This window comes from Alosa pseudoharengus, unplaced genomic scaffold (assembly GCF_046254945.1).
Source record: "Alosa pseudoharengus isolate Yale_2024_CS ecotype anadromous, Long Island Sound unplaced genomic scaffold, YU_APseudo_1.1 YU_APseudo_1.1_scf_11, whole genome shotgun sequence".
NCBI lineage: Eukaryota > Metazoa > Chordata > Actinopteri > Clupeiformes > Clupeidae > Alosa > Alosa pseudoharengus.
This window is the reverse complement of record NW_027468576.1, coordinates 33026123-33045668: the sequence shown is the minus strand read 5'-3', so window position 1 is coordinate 33045668 and position 19546 is coordinate 33026123. Positions and strand designations below refer to the sequence as shown.

General features: G+C 46.5%; 2 protein-coding genes across 4 annotated transcripts in view; one reads left to right on the top strand and one right to left on the bottom strand.

Moving 5' to 3' along the window:
• Positions 1 to 1777: 1777 nt before the first annotated feature.
• Positions 1778 to 16007, top strand: ivns1abpa (influenza virus NS1A binding protein a). The gene is made up of 15 exons (XM_076278923.1): positions 1778 to 1968; positions 7580 to 7808; positions 8014 to 8148; positions 8638 to 8807; positions 9007 to 9082; positions 9372 to 9545; positions 10139 to 10264; positions 12320 to 12427; positions 13242 to 13368; positions 13716 to 13940; positions 14244 to 14365; positions 14490 to 14616; positions 14807 to 14938; positions 15045 to 15218; positions 15711 to 16007. The coding sequence occupies exons 3-15, from the start codon at positions 8038 to 8040 to the stop codon at positions 15965 to 15967; spliced, it is 1929 nt and encodes a 642-aa protein (XP_076135038.1). The 5' UTR covers positions 1778 to 1968; positions 7580 to 7808; positions 8014 to 8037; the 3' UTR covers positions 15968 to 16007.
• Positions 16008 to 18839: 2832 nt separating this feature from the next.
• swt1 (SWT1 RNA endoribonuclease homolog) overlaps positions 18840 to 19546 on the bottom strand; it is a 33130-nt gene continuing 32423 nt past the window's right edge. For all 3 annotated transcript variants that reach the window (XM_076278920.1, XM_076278919.1, XM_076278922.1), the window contains exon 18: positions 18840 to 19546. This exon is cut by the window's right edge and continues 131 nt beyond it. The gene's annotated coding sequence lies outside the window, so the exon portion shown is untranslated.

Below are 19546 nucleotides of genomic sequence, written 5' to 3'. Positions count from 1 at the left end.
TAAACACAGAGCTGAAAACTTCTGCACTGTACTGCGCTTCAGACTCTGATACCCGACTGCATGGGTACAGCCACAAGTATGTCATTGCCCCTTCCTAACACCTCACAGTGACAGCATACCTCACTTCACAACTCTCTCTCTCTCTCTCTATGTGTGTGTGTGTGTGTGTGTGTTTGTGTGTGTGTGTGTGTGTGTGCTTGTGTGTGTGTGGTGCATGAATGTGTGTGCTTAGCTTATCTCTCTTAGAACACTCTGTGACTTGCAGCATGTAATACCTCTCTTTATATGATGAGCTGATATCAGCATAAGAGCCTTATAACCTTCCATAGGACATTATAGCCACCTCAACCTAACTGCCTGGAAACTAATTACAGTAAATGTTCATTTTGCAGTCTGCATAAAGATAGAAATGTGAAGAATGGCTCCTTCAATTAAAAGTAAAAATTAAAGAATTTTGTTTATTCCCCCAGACATTTTTCCTCTTAACAATCAGCAGGTGGGATGTCACTTTCAGGAGAAGATAGAGTATTTCCTGTTTGCTTTGTAAGTAGATATGGCTTTTCTTTTCATCTCAGTCCTCCTTCTTGACGAACCCTCCAGCGTTGGAACTTTCCACTGAACAAGTGGCTCCACACACCCTGACACAAAGCCGAACAGTCTAGTCAAATCTGATGCACGAGAAATGTTTTTCAGGGGGCGTGAGGGAATGCAATGCAATGCTGCCTAGCAACAGGTCATCATTTTTCGCTGGGCCATCACACCAAAGGGGGGGGGGGGGGGGGTTCTGGGCAGTAAAAACAGTCATTCTGGATGGGAATTTTGCCCCGAGTCAACAATGGGTCTGCAATGTAAACAGCACCAAGCTTGTAATCCCCCAGCCTCAGTTACTGACAAAGGGCAGCAGAATAACAACCCGATTGCGTGTTGTTGATGGCTCTGCCCACTGGACTGAATGGGTGACATCCCACTGCCTCACACTGCTTTCTGTCCAACATGCTAGTTCAGCCGGTGTCAATGTTGAAAGAGGCACATTTGTGAAACCGGCTCAGATAGGCTTATGCCAGTCACACCAATGCCGGCACACTGCTCATGTGTGTGTAGTAGAGTGATTCATGAGCCATTAATCGTATTAGTGCCAACAGGAGCTGAATTCAGTCTTACCTGCACAGACAGCCTTCGCGTCATACTTAATCAGGTGCGTCACAGGATCAAGGAAGAACTTGGATTTCTTAATGGAGAGCAGGATCTTATCTCACTCTCTCATGTAGCCTATGTTGAATGCCAAACTTGGGATCTTTAGACTTGTTTTGATCAAAACATTCTATGATTTGAAACCCATAGTAAGGGTAACATAGTGTATAGTGATTTGAATCCATCTCTGAATAAACTGCTTATTCAAAAACATGATAGGCCTAGTCCCATAGTAAAATTATGTGAGACACAGGAGACTTTGATGGGGCCTAACCATGGGCCTAACACTGGCATATAGCCTACTAGGCTGTGGACATAACAAAACCTCATGTGGTCACCCACAAATCGAAGTTAGCTACTGTACACAGCGCTCACCATGCACATCCGTTTATACTACACACTTCCTTATTTCATTCCTGAGAAACCTTATCCAGGCATCGTAGAGACCAACTACCATGCCAACTACAACAAACCCTCCTTCATCCTTCATCCCGCTCAGTAATTTTCCGCAGGCGTGTCTTCTGCTCTGCGTGATGACATCAGACGTGCCAGTAGGCTTGGCTTTGTAAGCGCTCTCTATCCCCACACCGCGCATCAGAGCCGCACATGCACTAACCAGTCCGAAGGAAGGTGGAACACGTAGTCACCGCGAGGAACATTTCTGGGAAGTCGAGTCGAGACAGCCGCATCGCATTCATTGCAGCTACCCCCCTGGCCCTTGACCGCATCGAATTCACCTTAACTATGTCTATCATCATCAGTTGTCAAACAGACCAGGTAAGAAGGTGTTATTAACGTGACTAATATAACTCCAGTGTGCTGTCGTAGGTTGACTACTGTCAGTGTTCCAGAGAACGCAACGGTCGTAGACCATACCGACATGCTAATTTAACCACCCAGTGTTATAATGCTGATGTCGCAATGATCAAAATAAAATCGGCCATGTAATGTTGCCATTTGATGGCAATGCTATTGTAGTATAACGTCAGTGTTAACGTATTCTGAGATAGGAGCGGACCTGGGTTTTGTTAACGTGAATAACGTTATAACGTTTGGAACAGGGTTGTCTTAGTGATGCTAACGTTAGGTCTAACGTTATATTAGGCGATAGGCGTGGATCGCCAATGCTGAGAATGTTTAAAGTCAACACATACCAGTCAATTTAGGTTGTTGGTTTATTGTTAGAAGCCAACTTAACTGTTTGTCTGGGCATGTAAATGTAATGTTAAAGTAACGTTAGCGTTAGTCAACGTTAGATTCCCGCCATCTGCACGAGCTAGCTCTTGCCATATTAAGGAATGGTAACGTTAACGTTAGCTGTGACTGTCTAATGTTAACGATACAAAGATAAGATAACTGAAAAAACTGTGACCTACTGCAAATTAATGTCTGAGAAATTTGAAATTTGGCACGGTCATTTGTATGGTAACGTTAACTGTTAACGACGTGCCATGGCCACTAGAAGGTGGTTGAAATGACGTGGGGCGATTTGCCAACCACAACGTTGAAAATTTCATCATCCACTTGTTCTTGGCAGCAGATTTTTTCAGGCACCTAGAATGAGCATTTTGTATCCAGCCTGTTCGTTTATCAGCTGTTTAACATTATGTTAACGTTACCATAACGTCAATGATATATTAAATATAGAAAGCAGAGTACATTGTCGAGCGAAATCATGTAGAGCTGCTAACATCTCTTGATTTCTCGGTTGTGCTTCACAAAGACTGCTTGACCGGTATAAACATGATTCGTGTTGCTCGTCTGTGAAGTACCAACATTTGTAGCTCATGGTGGTGGTACTATGAGTAGCAGCTAGTGAAACGTTCAGCCCCACTGACCCACTTTCTTAGCTGGGCTGTGCATGGAATGATGGGAGAGGAGTGGGGGTCGCAAAGACTAGCAGCTACTGGAGCTGGAATAGTGCTAGCTGCTATTGCCATTAGCCCCGCGTGTTATATTTATGAATCATGCAATGAAGCAAGTCAGTGTTTTTTTCCCCCCTCAAGTGCATCTGGTTTTGTCAAATGCTGTGTGAGGAACAAGGTCGCTAACGTTAATCATTGGGGGTACGGCTAGGCTGTCCATGTAGCTGTTATTCGTGGCACTCTAACCATTCCGTTGTTAATTTATACGGTGGAAATATGAATTTTGTTAATTGATATTTAACAGTATTTTGACACAATCGGGTAACGTTATCTCCGGATCAGGGGTACACATACAGCAGTAAATCGGTGGTCACTTGTAATGCTAACCTACATAGCAGGTGCCAACAATCTGTTATACCGAGAGTAGGTTTAGCGCGTGTAAAAGCTCTGATTTGCCCTTGCCGGTATGGCGTACGCATTGGAATTTCACTTAATCCTGTATTGGCATGAGCTAGCTCGGCTGCCGCCGCGTGCGGTGCGACCTGACTGCGTCAGTAGTCCCACGCGAGGAGAATTTGACCTCTGCGTGCTGCATGGTAGAGGGAAATCCGCGGTGTCTCGCGTAAACCTGCACAATCTGGAATAGCAGTGGTGAAAAGCCTTGACGCAACCTGATGCGGATTTGGCGCTGCGCTTTAGATCCTAGATAAAAGGTTACTGTGACTCCTTACTTTTGTGGGTATTTTGATAAGACTCCAGTGTCCTTGGCGTTGATGACGTTAAAATGTGTGGCGTCAGTGATGAAGCAACATATCTTTGCTCCTACTCCTTAGGTGTGTTGGAGGTGTTAAATACATTTCAACCCCCAGATCACCTTCTAATGTTCTAGAAAATGCACACACCCTCTAGTTTGCTTTCAATCAGGAAGCAGCGAGTCATTGACTTCCCCAAATACAAATGTTTTGCCACCATTCCCCCATTGTGTGCTATTTTATGCAGGGCTTTGTGAGAATTTATGTGGCACAAGGGGACATCATTTCAGAAAATCTCTCGTTTTACAGGACCACATTTCAAACAATGACCCACTTGTCCCTGTGGTGGTTGCGTTTTTTGTTCCCAGGCTGTTTTAACAATGTTAAAAAACAAGTTCCTGCTTGGTGGTCTCCCATGGTCTGATGTTTAGTCTGCTGTGCATTCTCAGTTCTCGGCTCAAACTCTGCTCCGAGCATAAACTCTTTTATTTGTTGTGTGTGTCTCCTAATTACTGATCAGTCGGCTAGAAAGAATACAAGTGCAGAGTGATTATGAAGTGTCTCCTCTCCAGCGCACAGTTTCTCTCACCACACGGAGACGGATAGATAAATGGGGTACACTAGCCAGGCATGTCATATTAAGGGCAAAAAGATGCGGTAATCAAAAAGAAATAAGGTTTAGTGTTTTAAAGGCCAAACCGCCCATTTCGGCACCCAGTGTCAGTGCATTTCTTGAGTAAAATAAGCTGTTTAGATGATTGTGCTGATTGGTATTTAATGGAAGCTGCACACATCTCTGTGAAACTAGAAACAGCCCGCAGATATGCTACAGCATGTGTTATACTGTAAACATGTTTACTAGTCTTGTGACTGCAGCATGAATACAGCATGTCTGGATGGGCATCAGTTAGTTGGCTTTTTGTGAGGCTAGGACTTTAAAGTAGCTTCTGAATTGTTTTACCCTTTTGAGATTTGTTATTGTTTTTCTCTGTTTAAACCCCAAAGATCTTTCTAAAATATGAACCAGAGGTTGGGTAAATACGTAATGTGGAAAAGAAAATAAGCTGTGTGTGTGTGTGTGTGTGTGTGAGAGGGCGGGGAGATGGAGAAGAAATGGGTGAGTGAAAGCACAGTCTGCCAGATGTTGCGTAACCTCTGGAAATGAGTCTGACTAAAGCAATATAGCACACAGCCACAGACTCCTGGATCTTTTACTAGGCCAGTGGGCCTCTCCCTCCTATAGCCTGCATGAAGTTCCATTGCCTACAGAGTGACTCGCACAGAGAGAGAGAGAAGGCTATCTTGTGTATGCACATTTGATTGGTACAGGATGGCACTTGTGGAATTTCCTTTATTCCCATTTCCTCCACATCCGATGATCATGTGACGTGCTGCTCCAATAAAATGCTATGAATTTGTCATTTATCTCCTTCCTCCACCACACAGTGTACCACCACCCCCCCCCTGTTCACATTCCCTGTACATTGTGTTCCTTACTGTAGAAAACTATTCAATACACAAGTTAAGCTTTAATAAAGGCACAGCTTGTCAGATGTCATTACGCTTCGTGCCACACACACACAGTTGAGAATATGTTAAATCTGACTACAAAGGCAGACCACTCTGGGAAATGTAGTTCTGTGTGGAAGAGTCTGGACTGTGTGTTTATATGAGCGGCATGGAGAGGGGTCTCATGGTTGCGATTAGGCTAAATGCTGTCACACGTACACCGTACACAGAGCATGAAGGGCTCAGGTGACTGTGGTCGTGTGCTCGTCTGCTGATCTGCTAGACACAGAATACCCACACGCAGACAAAAGCTGATTGTGACTTTTGTGATTTTTTTTTTTTTTTTTTTTTTTTTTGGCGGAGGAGGGGAAGAAAAGGGAACTTACAAAAGTGTCTTTCACACTGAATGCTCAGTCACTTCTATAAATGTCCATGTTCTTTCTGTCTCGACTGCATCTGTTCCGCTCCTGTGTTCGTCCCTTCTAGAACAGTCTGAACTGGTGTCTTAGTAGTCGAGAACAGAAGGATATTGTGGTCAGTGTGGGCGTGTGTGTGTGTGCGCGCGCTCAGCGTTATCTGCACTGGGTTCAGTTTTAGCAGCAGCCCTAACTGGAGCCTGAGGCGTCCATCCGTGTGCTATAAAGGCTGTCTATCTAAATTTAATCTGGGCCATTGGTAAGGCCTCCCCGACACTGACCGCAGTCCTGCTGTAAGTCCAGACACTCGCCGGTGAGCTCTGGTCATGGCTTTCCCGAGCCTGACCCACTTCAGAAGGCTTCAGGATGTGGGCCAGTTATTATGTCTGTTGATCTTGTTATCATGATAGGCCCTGTGTGGGGGGGGGGGTCCTGCATATTTCTAGAAGGCATCAGAGAGGTCCCATTAAAGACCCATTGCAGAGTTGGCCTGTCAGACATGCTTTGCCTGTCTGCATTTATTGTGAATCGCAGAGATGGGACTGCAGGGCAGTAAGAGCTTAGAATAGTTAGCTTGACACTGTCCATCCCACATGCATTCAGTATCCTCAAAGTGCTAGCACAAGTCTGTATAAGATACCTAGTAACTGTATGCCTGGCAACAGTAAATTAGGAGTTTTGTCTCTGGCTCACACACAGACTGTGTGTGCGTGTGTGCGCACGCGCAGTATTTTTCCGTCCGGCTGCAGCTGGTTTAGCCAGTCTCTCGGAATGTGTACCAGTGTCTGGAGAGCCATGTGTGTGAAGGCGATATATTTTGTGGAATTCCTGACCGATTTATCACTCGCTGCTGTTACCCCTCCTTCCCCCATAGCCCCCTCTCTGAATGGCTAGAAGTTGCCCCCTCTGTGTGTGTGAAGGGGGAGGGGTGTACGTGTGTGAGTACAGGGTGTCCTGATTTTGGGGACATGGTCAAAAGGGGAGCCTGAAACAGTGGGCGGAGTAAGAGTGGGGGTGTGTGTGTGTGTGTGTCCGCATTGGGCTTGACTGAGCATGGTCTGTCACACAGGGTTAGCACTTCTGAGTCAGTCTCTTGTAAGTATACTATTGTGATATAGATATGTCATCATAGGTCTCTGCTGATAAATTATTATTTTGATTTATTTTGATTTATTTTCTTGCGCGGCTTGTGCTGCCGTGGCTGTATGTGTGCTTGTGTCTGCTTTGCTTTGGCTCCTGCTGCCCATGTGCTTAGATCGTGAGGCCACGCATGGGAGGCTGTGAGCCGGATTAATGTGTCTGGTCTGGATTCTCGACACGTTACCGTAGAACAGTGTGTGTGTGTGTGTAAAGGGGTTGTGCGTGTGTAAAGGGGTTTTGCTAAGCTGAAGAAAGGCCTAGAAAATGCAGGGACATCTTACTTGCCTGCCTCCTGAGCGCTGTCTTATTTAAGTCTGTACAGGGATGATCTGAGATCAGTCGGAGCCTGGGTCTACTGATTTTAGGATATGAAGAAATGAACCGAACTAGTCTAACCCTAGATCAGCCTCCCAGATGGTATGGGTGCATTGAGATGCAGGGCATGGAATATGGTCTTCATTTTTTTGGTATTGTGGACTTTTAAAGGAACACACCAACTGTTTGGGAGATCATCTTTTCATATACCCCAGAGTTGGGTAAGAGGATGCTTATCTTTATCTTCTGTGTTAGCCTAGCTTAGCATAATTTACTGAAAGTAAATAAGGACATTTAGGTTAGAAATAAAGGTGGTCTTTCTTTGCCTTGTTCTGTCTGTTAGTATCACAAAGTTCTAATGTTAATTCTTTCTTCTCGTTTTCTCCCACAGTTTATAATGAACGAGCCTCACAGAAAAAACTGGACTCTATAGCCAACGGGATTCCAAGGACTTGATTCCAGTCGCTTCAAGCCTGATAGTTTGCATTGGTGCGGCTGCCCCCCACCCAATTGACCCCCCCACATTGGTGTGCGAAAGGAAGGGTTCACTCCTCTCTGCATCTCAGTTTGTTACGCAAGCTCTCTTTCACTCTCTTCCGATCATCTCCAGTTTACTTCAGGTAAGTTCCAGTGAAGCAAATATGAACATCTATGTTTGAGAAGCTTTTGTAGTTGTGGAGTTTAAGGCACAGAATATGAAGTGGTGTGTATGCTATTGTGTGGTGGGTGGAACTGAAAGTGACCAGAAAGGACATTATTATGTAACTCATGTACCTGGGAAAATAAAAAGCATTTCTTCTTTTGTCCTTTTTTCTTTTTTTTTAGGTCTAATTTCCAAACGGCGTGAAAATGATTCCCAACGGCTATCTGATATTCGAGGATGAAAGCTTTTTGGATTCCACCGTGGCCAAGATGAATGCGCTCCGTAAGAGCGGCCAGTTTTGTGACGTCAGACTGCAGGTGTGTGTGTGTGTCCAACCCTCATTTGTTTGCCTCTAGCTCTCACTTGGTCTCGCTTCCACAGTAACAAGACTGAGTCATTCTGAAAACGACACTGCCGTGTGTGTGTGTGTTGTTTCAGTGAACTCTACGAGATCTAATTCACATGAGCAGTTCTCTGTCTCTGTGGATGTGTGTTGGCTGTGGCCAGTCAAAAGAAATGCTCTGGTTACTGTTGGTAGTCTGTTGACTTGACCTTGAGATGAAAAGTTAAAATCATTACTGCATCACATCCCACCGTTCATGTAGACTTAAACTCCTCTTTTATTCCTGCTGAACATTGCCCTGTGGTTATGCAACCAGTATATTTGAAGATTGTGACCGCTAAATATACATCCTTTTATTGCAGTGATGGTGTGTGTGACTGACTATTTATGTGTAAAGTGACACTGATGGTTCCTAAAGAGGCTTCTCCTGTGACCCCTGACCTTTGCCCTGTGCCCTTGGCAGGTGTGCGGTCATGAGCTGATGGCCCATCGGGCCGTGCTGGCCTGCTGCAGCCCCTACCTATTTGAGATTTTCAACAGCGACGCGGAGCCACATGGCGTGGCCCATGTCAAGTTTGAGGATCTGGACCCACAAGCCGTGGAGGTTCTGCTTAACTACGCCTACACTGCCCAGTAAGTGTGTGTGTGTGGGTGGTGGTGGCGGCGTGCGTCATGCTCTGAATTCACACCTAGTGACAAAACATACTTAGTCTGGCGGTCAAGCGCATACTGAAGTACTGCAACCAGATATTACTCGGCATTTAATTATTGAGTAAACCTGTAAGTACACCCCAGATTTAAAACGTGCCTCCTTGCTACCACTTTTCCTTAGACTGAAGGCTGATAAGGAACTGGTGAAGGAGGTTTACTCTGCTGCCAAACGGCTCAAGATGGAGAGAGTGAAGCAGGTTTGTTCCATTTCTTCTGTTCTCCAATACACCTTACTCTTCCACTCGCTGCTAGTCAGTCTCTGTTCTGGTTTCACTGTCTTCTCCTGATATGCCACCCTGTCTTCGTCTAGTATTCCCCGTGCTCTTAATTAGCTAATCGAAGACAGGGATGTTTTGCACATCACCGTGTCCACAGACACACTTAACAGTGGCGTGTTAAGAGCTGTGAGCAGCCAGTCCTTCGGGATCAATTACTTCATCTGTGTGTGTGTGTGTGTGTGTGTGTGTGTGTGTGTGTATGGAGCAGATCTGCGGAGACTACCTGCTCTCCAAGATGGACGCCCAGAGCGCCATCTCCTACCGCCACTTCGCCAGCGGAATGGGAGATACCCGGCTGCTCGGCAAGATCGACGGCTTCATCCAGGAGAACCTGCTGGAGGTGTCGGAGCAGGAGGACTTCCTCAAGCTGCCCCGCCTGAAGGTCAGTACTGGGCCTTAGCCAGCCGGCCAGGGCCAGGCCAGATTAACTCCTGAGCCTAATGCATTTATGCAAGTGCACTACTCTAGTTGAATAAGCCTGTGTGCGGTGTCTCAATAGGAGTCTCTAAAGCCAATACTCCCAAACACTATAAATGGCATTTGTTTTGGGGTTAAAATTAGAGCAGAAATCTTCTGCATTATGAAAAGATCCAACTCGCTTGTATGAGGATGAGCCATCTTTGACCTCATAAGCTATCGCTCCTGAGCTTTAGTATATTTAGGGTTTATTCAGCCAGTCAAAGGTTTGCTCTCCCTTTATGGATGCTGACCTTTTGCATAAGGGAGGTCAATTATGTAATGTTTGACAGTAATTATGCAATGCATATTTATTTAAACCAGTTATTTAATTATTAATTGACAATCGGGGTGTAAGAATTCCAGATTTCCTCACAAGAGGTGATGACTGATAATTGAGTAAATGAAGAGATTGACCTTAGCTCTCCATGTGCTTCTCTCCCTTCTTCTCTCTGTCTCTCTCTCTCTCTCTCTATCTATCTGTCTGTCTCTGTCCCATCACGATCGCCGCCGCCACAGCTGGAGGTGATGCTGGAGGACAACCTGATGTTACCTAGCAACGGGAAGCTGTACTCCAAGGTGATCTCCTGGGTGCAGCGCAGCCTGTGGGAGAACGGAGAGCCGCTGGAGAGGCTGATGGAGGAGGTCAGTATGCGTCCCTCGTCCTCCCGCTCTCTCTCTCTCTCTCTCTCTCTCTCTCTCTCTCTCTCTCTCTCCTCCTGTCCTTCCTGTTTCCCTCCATCATGCTCTGATTGCGTTTGATGCGGCGGCGCTGGCTCCCTCACGGACTTGTCAATCAGATGCCCGCTTGTGTTTGTCTATTTTTTTTTTTCTCCTTCTCTGAAGGCCTGGCCCCCTAAGAGAGCACAGGGTGTACACGGCAGGTACATGCACTCCGTCTCAGGAGTGCAACTAGTCTCTCTCTCTCTCTCCTAACCAAATTTGCCTGTACATGTGATGACGTTCCCACGATGTCAGATTTTGTGCGTGTGTTTGTTTTACTTTACACAGTCGCGGGCTGTACACACACTGGTCCAGGTGAGCTGAAAGAGAGCCGAGAGTCGAGTGTATTTGTGTGTGTGTGTGTTTGTGTGTGCGCGCATGTCTGCCACGTAAACGTGACCAGACAGGAGTGCAAAAGTGACGAGTGGCCTTTTATCACTAACCTCTCGCTGTCTCTCCTCTCCCTGAACAGGTGCGTGTGTGTGTGTGTGTGTGTGAATGTGAGCGTGAGCATTTGACCACCAGGACTAACAGCTCTCTTCCTCCCACTTGATTTATCTCTCTTTAGGTGTGTTAGCCAATCAGCAGCAGGCCAAGCAAGAAGCCCGGAGCCCAGACTGAGACCAGCAGGGTAATGAGTCAGAGAAACGAGAGAGCAAAGATGACAAAAAAAAAAAAAAAAATGAAGGAGAGAGGGACAGAGCTTCAGCCAAACGAGCACTGAGCTCCCATCTGTCCCTCTCTGTCTCTTCTGCTCGTGAACATCCACACTGCATGAGATCACACACTCTAAAAAAAAAAAAAAAAAAAGCTTTTGCTTCTACAGTAAGAACACCAATAAGGAAGCGCACACAATGAAGCTGCATTACCAGCTGTGCCTTCTAGAGTGTCTTGGTGATGGTGAACCTACATGAAATAAGTATTAAGAAATCACAACCGCACACTAACTAGATCATATTTCATATTTCTACATGAGCATGATGACAGTGGCACAGCCCAAATCAGCTTGGGTGATTTGAAAGTTAGTGGCTAAAGCCTGTATGTCTAGCACATAGTCTTTTGCACATAGTCTCATTGACTACACACAGAGACACACACAAGGCCACTCGTATATTCTCATTCACATGCACACACTGTAGCCTTGACTGTCCTCTAGATAGGACTCATCAAAGGAATAAGACACGGAGAAGACTTGTAAGAGGAGCCTGCCATGTTGGGATGGCTTATGCTGTGAAGAGAACATCTACAAGTCTCAAAATGGCTGCCGAGCCTGGACTCACTCTAATTTTTTTTCTTCTCTTGAGCTTTGTTCAAGCACTCTATATTTTTCTTCACAGCTGAGTGGATTGTGTTTTCTGTAATATCTTATCTTAGTTTGCTGATGGGGAGAACAACCGAAGAAGGCAGCAGAGATAAACTTAACTCCTCACAGAATGTTCCAGAGTCGAAAGTCAACAGTAGATCGTAGCCCTTTGTGTGGATTTAGGAGCTCTGAAGCTCTGAAGTTCCAGCACCTATGCTATGGCACACACCAGAAGATGTCTGCTGCCACAGTGCCTGCAAAGAGTTGAGATGATGAGAATGTTTGCAGGAAGAGATGGCCCTAGTTCTTCTTTTCCTCTTAACCAAATCTCCCAGGATGCACAGTGGTGATGGGGATGTGGTGGCCTGAGTGTGTTTTCAGCACGGATGCAGTGGAGGCGCCCAGCAGCAACCTTTTAACTTCTAACTGATGGAGCAAGAAGACCCCCCCCCCCCCCTGTGTGTGTGTTTGTGTGTGTGATGTGATCTGTTAAAGAAGCTCTTCCACTGCCAGCTCCATGCAAACCCACCCAACAAGATGGCTGCCACCCCCCTCCTCCCCTCCCCCCTTTCCCCCACCACCCCTCACCTTACCACCCCCCCTTTGTTCCTGGGAGGGGTGTTCTGTTGCCAAGGAGACAGCCACATGGGTTGTTGTCGCTGTGTGTGTTGCAGGTGCAAACGCTGTACTACTCAGCTGACCACAAGCTCCTGGACAGAGCTCTGCTGGACGGGCAGGTCGAGGTGTTTGGTGCTGAGGAAGATCACATCCAGTTTGTGCAGGTACACGGCAGCCAGCCAAACTGGGACGGGCCGAGCTCATATGAATGAAGCATTGGCCAGGCTCTAGTGTGTTCTCGAGTGCACCCCACCACATTGGCCACAGATTGGGCCAATATGCGCAAAAGTACCAATTGGGGCCAAGCCAAGTGCCCAGCGTCCTTTAGGTCATTATAGGTGACCAGGTGCTATTTAGTTAGGGGTTGTAAATGTTAAAAAAAATTGATATAATGCTAGCTGACCAAAGCTGAATGAGCTTCCTCAGCCGGAAATGACTCTTAAGAAGCTGGTGTGCTGCTATAGGCTAGATAGGACTTGGATGTTAATGGTGAAATCTTGAAGCAAGGTTTTTTCAAAGGGTTTTAAGTGGTGTTCATCTCCATTTTGGAAATGGAAGTATAAGGGCTGCTTTAAGAGTGTGTGTGTGTGTGTGTGTGTGTGTGTGTGTGTGTACATTTGTGAAGAGGCCTCTGTGAAGATAGGATTGTGAGCATACAGGGAGTACTTGCATAGAGCCTGAGATATTGCCTTGGCAGGATTGTGTGAGGAAAATAAGCAGTATATGTTCCTTGTAGTTCCTAGCATGAGGCCCTTTATGTTAGTGTATGACTGGGTATTTGGCAAAGGGCCTTCGTGTATGTGTATGTATGTGTGTGTGTGTGTGTGTGTGTGTGTGTGTGTGTGTGTGTGTGTGTGTGTGTGTGTGTGTGTGTGTGTGTGTGTGTGTGTGTGTGTGTGAGTGCCTTGCAGAAGGTGTGTGTGTGTGTGTGTGATGAGCATGAGTGTTATACATGGTGTGTGTATTGGTGTCCTGCAGAAGAAGGCCCCTCGTGAGACCGTGAGCAGGCAGCTGAGCACCAGCTCCTCTGGCACCCTCTCCCCCGGCTCCACCAAGCAGTCCTGCAAGCACGAGTGGAAGTACATCGCCTCAGAGAAGACCACCAGTAAGTCTGTCTATCCATCTGTGCAGGGAAGAGGGTGTTTTTGTTGTGACTGATTCATGATGGGGCTAAACTGGAGGCTTTTGTTCCCCATCTCATTTGATTGCTCTCCTCTGTGTTTTCTCTCTTTCTTTCTCTTCTTTCTTTCTCTTCTTTCTTTCTCTTCTTTCTTTCTTTCTTTCTTTCTTTCTTTCTTTCTCTTCTTTCTCTCTTTCTTTCTTTCTTTCTCTTCTTTCTCTCTTTCTTTCTTTCTTTCTTTCTTTCTTTCCTTCTTTCTCTCTTTCTTTCTTTCTCTCTTTCTTTCTTTCTTTCTTTCTTTCTTTCTTTCTTTCTTTCTTTCTTCTCTCTAGACAACACCTACCTGTGTCTGGCGGTGCTGGAGGGCATGCTGTGCGTGATCTTCCTGCACGGGCGCAACTCTCCTCAGAGCTCGCCGTCGGCCACACCCTGCCTGCTCAAGAGCCTGAGCTGGGAGGGCCCGCTGGAGGCTACCGAGGAGCGCCCGCTGGCCCCCATGCACTACGCCCGCTCCGGCCTGGGCACCGCTGCTCTGGACGGACGTCTCATTGCCGCAGGTCAGCGCCTATGAAACGCCTGCCAAAGTCCTTACTTAGCTCTCGTGTGTGTGTGTGTGTGTGCGCCATGCGGTCTCCAAGGCTGCAGGCCAGGAGAATCAGACATTGGCGTCAGACCAGGTTTTTGGGGTGAATAGGGGTGCCCTGAAGGAATTCCAGAATCAGCAGAGGCTTTTAGAAAGAAGGGATCGAAAGCTGACTTTGCTGTTTGTCTTAGCTGTCTGTCTGGCTTAGCTCGCTGTCTGACTGAGCCACTAAGTTGGCAATTGTTTTTTTTTTTAAACTGTGTGTGTTTGTGGCCAGGTGGTTACAACCGGGAAGAGTGTTTGCGAACGGTGGAGTGTTACGACCTGAAGAACGACTGCTGGACGTTTGTGGCTCCCATGCGCACGCCACGGGCTCGCTTCCAGATGGCTGTGCTTATGGTGAGTCCTCATTGGTTGCAGAACATGGCAATCACAGATCACTAGATGCACATACTATCATTGTTTTAAATTTGTGTAGTCAGAATGGTCTTCTGACACGCCCACCATATTCTCATCCAATCAGGGGCAACTGTATGTGATGGGCGGCTCCAACGGCCACTCGGATGAGTTGAGCTGCGGGGAGACGTACAACCCGACCACTGATGAATGGACTCAGGTGCCAGAGCTTCGGACCAATCGCTGCAACGCAGGTAAACATGAGCTACTAACATTGTTCCTTCCATTCGTTGTCCAGCCTGATACATGGAGTAGACTTCCTGACTGACCTTGTGTGAAAGTTATATAATTTAACAGACAGTATGTATGTAGCTTTATCTGTATGTAGTTGCATATGGAGTGACCACTCCTTTTAACAGCTGCCAATCTCCTATTGTCCTTCAGGTGTCTGTTCCCTAAACAACAAACTGTACGTTGTGGGGGGCTCAGACCCCTGTGGCCAGAAGGGTCTGAAGAACTGCGACGCCTTTGACCCGGTCACCAAAGTCTGGAGCAACTGCGCCCCCCTCAACATCAGTAAGTCTCACAGCAGCTGTCTGCCGCTCACACACACACACACACACACACCACATGAGGGCACGCAGTGGTCTGGGTCAGACGTTAACGTCTGTGTGCTTCACAGGGAGGCATCAGGCAGCGGTGTGTGAGTTGGATGGCTTCATGTACGCGATTGGAGGAGCGGAGTCCTGGAACTGCCTGAACAGCGTGGAGCGCTACAACCCTGACAACAACACTTGGACCCTCATCGCCCCCATGAACGTGGCCCGCCGAGGTGCTGGTGTGACCGTGTACGAAGGTGAGCACGGACCCCTAAAGCTAATGCACAAGGCAACTTTTTGAGCATGTAGCTGGGCAATGTTCCAGAGTGTTGTGGTTCTGGCATGTTCCAATTGATATTGATCAACATTTTTTTTTTTTTTTCTTCTAAACAACTGTCCTCATCAGTAGGCAAATTGTCATGACCATCCTAATCAGAATACGGGGAACTGGGGTTATGTGGCTGGTCTGCAACATTGCTCAAAAAATTGCCCCATACACCTTAAGGTTCTTGGAGGGATTCAAATATTCCACTCTTGCAAGCAGAAAAAACTTTTTGATTGCACTGTTTAAAATGAGTCCCTGATGAAATGTAGGTGCATTGTGGAGAGATTTTCATTTAGCCCCACTGAATGTAATTGTGCCGTAGCTGGCTCAGATCGCACAATTTGTTTTGGATGAAAAGCTTTCCAGCTGTGCTGTATAACAGCATGATATTGAGCAAGTCATTAAACCCCTCTTCTCTTTACAGGCAAGCTGTTTGTGGTGGGCGGTTTCGACGGTTCTCGCGCCCTGCGCTGTGTGGAGGTGTACGACCCGGCCCGCAACGAGTGGAGGATGTTGGGAAGCATGACGTCGGCGCGTAGCAACGCGGGCGTGGCCCTGCTCGGCAACTACATCTTTGCCGTGGGCGGCTTCGATGGCAACGAGTTCCTGAACACCATGGAGCTGTACGACTTGGATACAGACGAGTGGACCTCCTGTGCCACCGACTTCACCTCTGCCTGAGCTACACGTGTGTGGAGGGGGGGTGGGGGGGGGGTGTCGGGGAGTGGATAGGAGGGGTGGGGTGGGGGGGTCGGGCGCACCTTTTCCAAACTAACAGGCTTAGTGACCGTAATCGTGCTTTGTGATGTCTCTATGTAAGCAGGATGGGGGAAGGGGGGTAGTAGGTTTCCTTGGGGGGGGGGGGGGGGTCTTCAGTGGGGTCTTCAGTGAAGGCCAACTGATTGTGGGGAGGGTGGGTGGGAGGGTTTATTTAGTGTATTGGGGGTGGGAGGGGTTGCCGAAAGCAACTTGAAGCCTTTTTGCATATTGCATATTTTCATTTTTGTGCTGTATATATTGTTTTTTTTCTCTCAATTTTTCTGTTGAACAAAAAAGAATGCCAACATTTTAATACATTTAGTGCAGTTACTTTTTTTTTTTTTTTTAATTCATTTGAGTTGAAGGTTTTGTTTGGGTACATTTTTTTTTCTTTAGGGGTGCTAAGGTGCTGTGAGCGCAGGAAGTGAGGGCAGACATGGCGACGTATTAGCTAGCAAAGTTAGCGTCAGTGCTAGCAGCTAACGCAAGAGAGACGTGCGGTTGAAAATGGTGTTCAGAAAGTGATTTTCGGGTTGTTTAATTTTTCTAAACTCTCATTAAAAGATCTGCAGTGCAAATGCCTTACTCAACACACAACACACATACGCACATTCACAAACTCTTTTACCACATGGCTTTCGGTTTGGGTCATTTGACCAGACGCATGATTGCATTACCAATCTTTAAACGATGGCCTTTTTTATATATCTATGTTTTTTATACACGGCTAATTAACCAATAGATGAGATCGCAGACGCACAAGACCGGCAGAGTCACCAACCCTACCCAGTGCCAGTCCAGCCCGCGCATACGCACGCACGCACACACTCACTCGCCAGTGCTTCTGCTAACAGACCAACCCTTTTGTTACTGCTACTTCACTAAAACTCAGTCACAGGGCTGAGACTGTTTTTGTTTTCTCAATCCTCAACACCCCCCCCCCCCCCACTACTACTCTTGCTGGGTATGCATTTTCCTCCCCATTCCTGGACTTGTGTTGAGTACTTTTGAGAGGTGGAGATGTTGCTCAGATTTTCTTCTCCCCCCCCCCCCCCTTATTTGTTTTTTATTTTCTCCTGATGTAGAGCGACTTAGGGAGCTGAAATTCCTGTATCACGTTTGTTATGAGATTTCTTAAACTAATAAACTATTTCAACCTGTGAAACCTGCTCATGTCGTGTCTCTCGCTTTGTGTGTGTGTGTCCGTGACATCAAAACCAGTTCAAGCCATATCCAGGTTTATTCCAGTTCCAGACTGCATGACTGACTTCTAATTGAATAGGGATTACGTAGTAATCTGGACTTTAGCAGAGGCTGGAGGCATGAGTCTCACCAGGGTCACAGACCTTTTGTGCCATATAGTGTCGTGAAGGTTAACCTTATTTTACAAACCAGCACAAGCAGGGCCTCCCTTAACAGTGGTGTGTGAGGAACTAGGCCAAAAAGCTGAGACATCTATACAAGGAGGTTTATTTGTCACATACATCGCAATACTAACGTAAAGCATGTAGTGAAATTTCATTTGGTGTTCAGCTTTTTCTGTGCAAGTGAAGAAAGAAAGAAAGAAATATTTTAATAAATAGCAGAGAGATAATAAAAAGTGCACTGTGTGGACAAGCCCTGAGGATGGGGTGTATAACATGCATGATGTTGCATTGATATGAAGCTTTTTTGGGGCAGTAAATAACCTTTTGCACAATATTGTATGTAGTAAAATTACACTTTTTACATTGTATATGAAATACACATTTTGTTCTAAGTTTTATAAAACATAAGTTGGGTGACTCAGCCTGCATGCGGCAACTGCAGCCCGTCAGTGAGGTCCTCTGTCCTCATAAGCCTGGGCACATGACCTGCGGCCCCTGACTTTATCCGTTTGACCTGAGGAGACGGGACGGGTTGGGCACCTGTCAGTCAACCTCAGAAAATCCCGCTTCCTCTAATCTCCGCCCACATCCATTCACAAAAATAAACGGCGTTAAGCCCATGACGACAGCGAAATCCCTGCGGTACTCAGCGGCAGGAAGCAGGCCACTAAAGCAGGATGGATAGATTCTATTAAGGCCGGCAACGTCGTATTGGACATGGTCGCATAGCGGAAGTAATGATGTCACCCAAAGAATTGCAAAACTAGCATTTCCTTTGTGAACTACTTTTAAGACATCCATCTGTTCTCATACTGATGCTCCAGTGATGCCACTGACCGTCAGCGTATCCACTGAAAGGCACTTTACTACAAGAATAAATCAAAAGGAGGGGTTGTATGAAATCATTTGTTTTTAATGAAAGCAAACTTCTCAAAAAAGTCATTTACATAAAAACTATTTACAGTTTCTAGTGAAGAACAATCTCTCCAAGTTAATACTAAATTACAGTAAACAAAGGGCATACATTTTATAATTTATTCATGATAAAAAAAAATGCACAAACTTGGCTTATTTACATCAAACCTGAGCAGTGTTCGTCACTTGAGGTATAATGCATAGCTAACTCCCAGGAGTAGTAGTAGCAGCCGCAACCAAGGCTCCATTATGACATCTCACACATACCTCTTCTGGCTGATTGGCTGCGAGGCTCGGAGGGAGCGTTACGTAACCCGCGTGGCCACAAAGGCCGAACGTCAAAGCAGAGACCAGGGGGCCGCCTCGGGGCAGGCTTTGCGATTCACCTGCAGGAAATGACACATGTGGGCTGGCTGTGCAATGCATGTGCACTCAACTTAGCCTCGTCTCCTTCCCAGCAAAGCGTGCGCTACGGCAGCCAAGAACAGAACTCAGGCGAGCAGCTTTCAAAACAGGAGACTTTCAAGAATGTTCCAGGTTTCGAGCCCTTACTACCTAGTCTCAGTCTTTTTTTTTTTTTTTTTCAGGAGACTCCAGCTACTCATTGGCCAGGTCAGACTAAACCCCAGAGGGTTATTGACCTATTGACCTGGGTGGAAGATGATAAGCAGTGATCCGCCGAGGTCCTGCTAAAGATCTTGCATTGGCACTATTGGCTTTTTTTAAGGTATGGTCCCTGATATACTGGCTATGTTGAAAACAAACAAACAACGTGAGACAAACAACGGCAACTAATAACTAGCAAGCTCCTCGACTCAACCCTGAGGTTTCCCGAGTCATTTCAGACGAGCTCTTGTGCAACCCTGCGATTTCTAATAAAGTTTTACGAATGGGAAACAAATGCGTGGTGGCAGGGGAGAACGACATGAGCTCTGGGCTGCTGGTGTCTGCCTGAGCGATGGGGGAGATTTAAGACTAGGTCTCTGGATCATGCTTAGTTTTTGGATTCTTGGGTGGGTTTGGTTGCGGTCAGTCCAGGTGTTTCAAAATTAATATCAAAAGTAATTCCGCCTATGACAGTTTGTACATAGGGTTAGGGAGAATGAATGGAGGTGGGGGTGGGGGGGTTGGATTTGGATTTAAGGGTGGAATTGGACAAAGTCTGTCCCAGGTCCAGGGTTGTGAGTAGGGGATAGGGTGAGTGGTTGTGGTGCTCATG

What these genes read in the sequence shown, in the direction of transcription:
- ivns1abpa (XM_076278923.1), top strand. Translation starts at nt 8,038, where the DNA reads ATGATTCCCAACGGCTATCTGATATTCGAGGATGAAAGCTTTTTGGAT. An exon ending in TTTGTGACGTCAGACTGCAG is followed by an intron (nt 8,149 to 8,637) that starts GTGTGTGTGTGT and finishes TGCCCTTGGCAG; the next exon opens with GTGTGCGGTCATGAGCTGAT. An exon ending in AGATGGAGAGAGTGAAGCAG is followed by an intron (nt 9,083 to 9,371) that starts GTTTGTTCCATT and finishes TGTATGGAGCAG; the next exon opens with ATCTGCGGAGACTACCTGCT.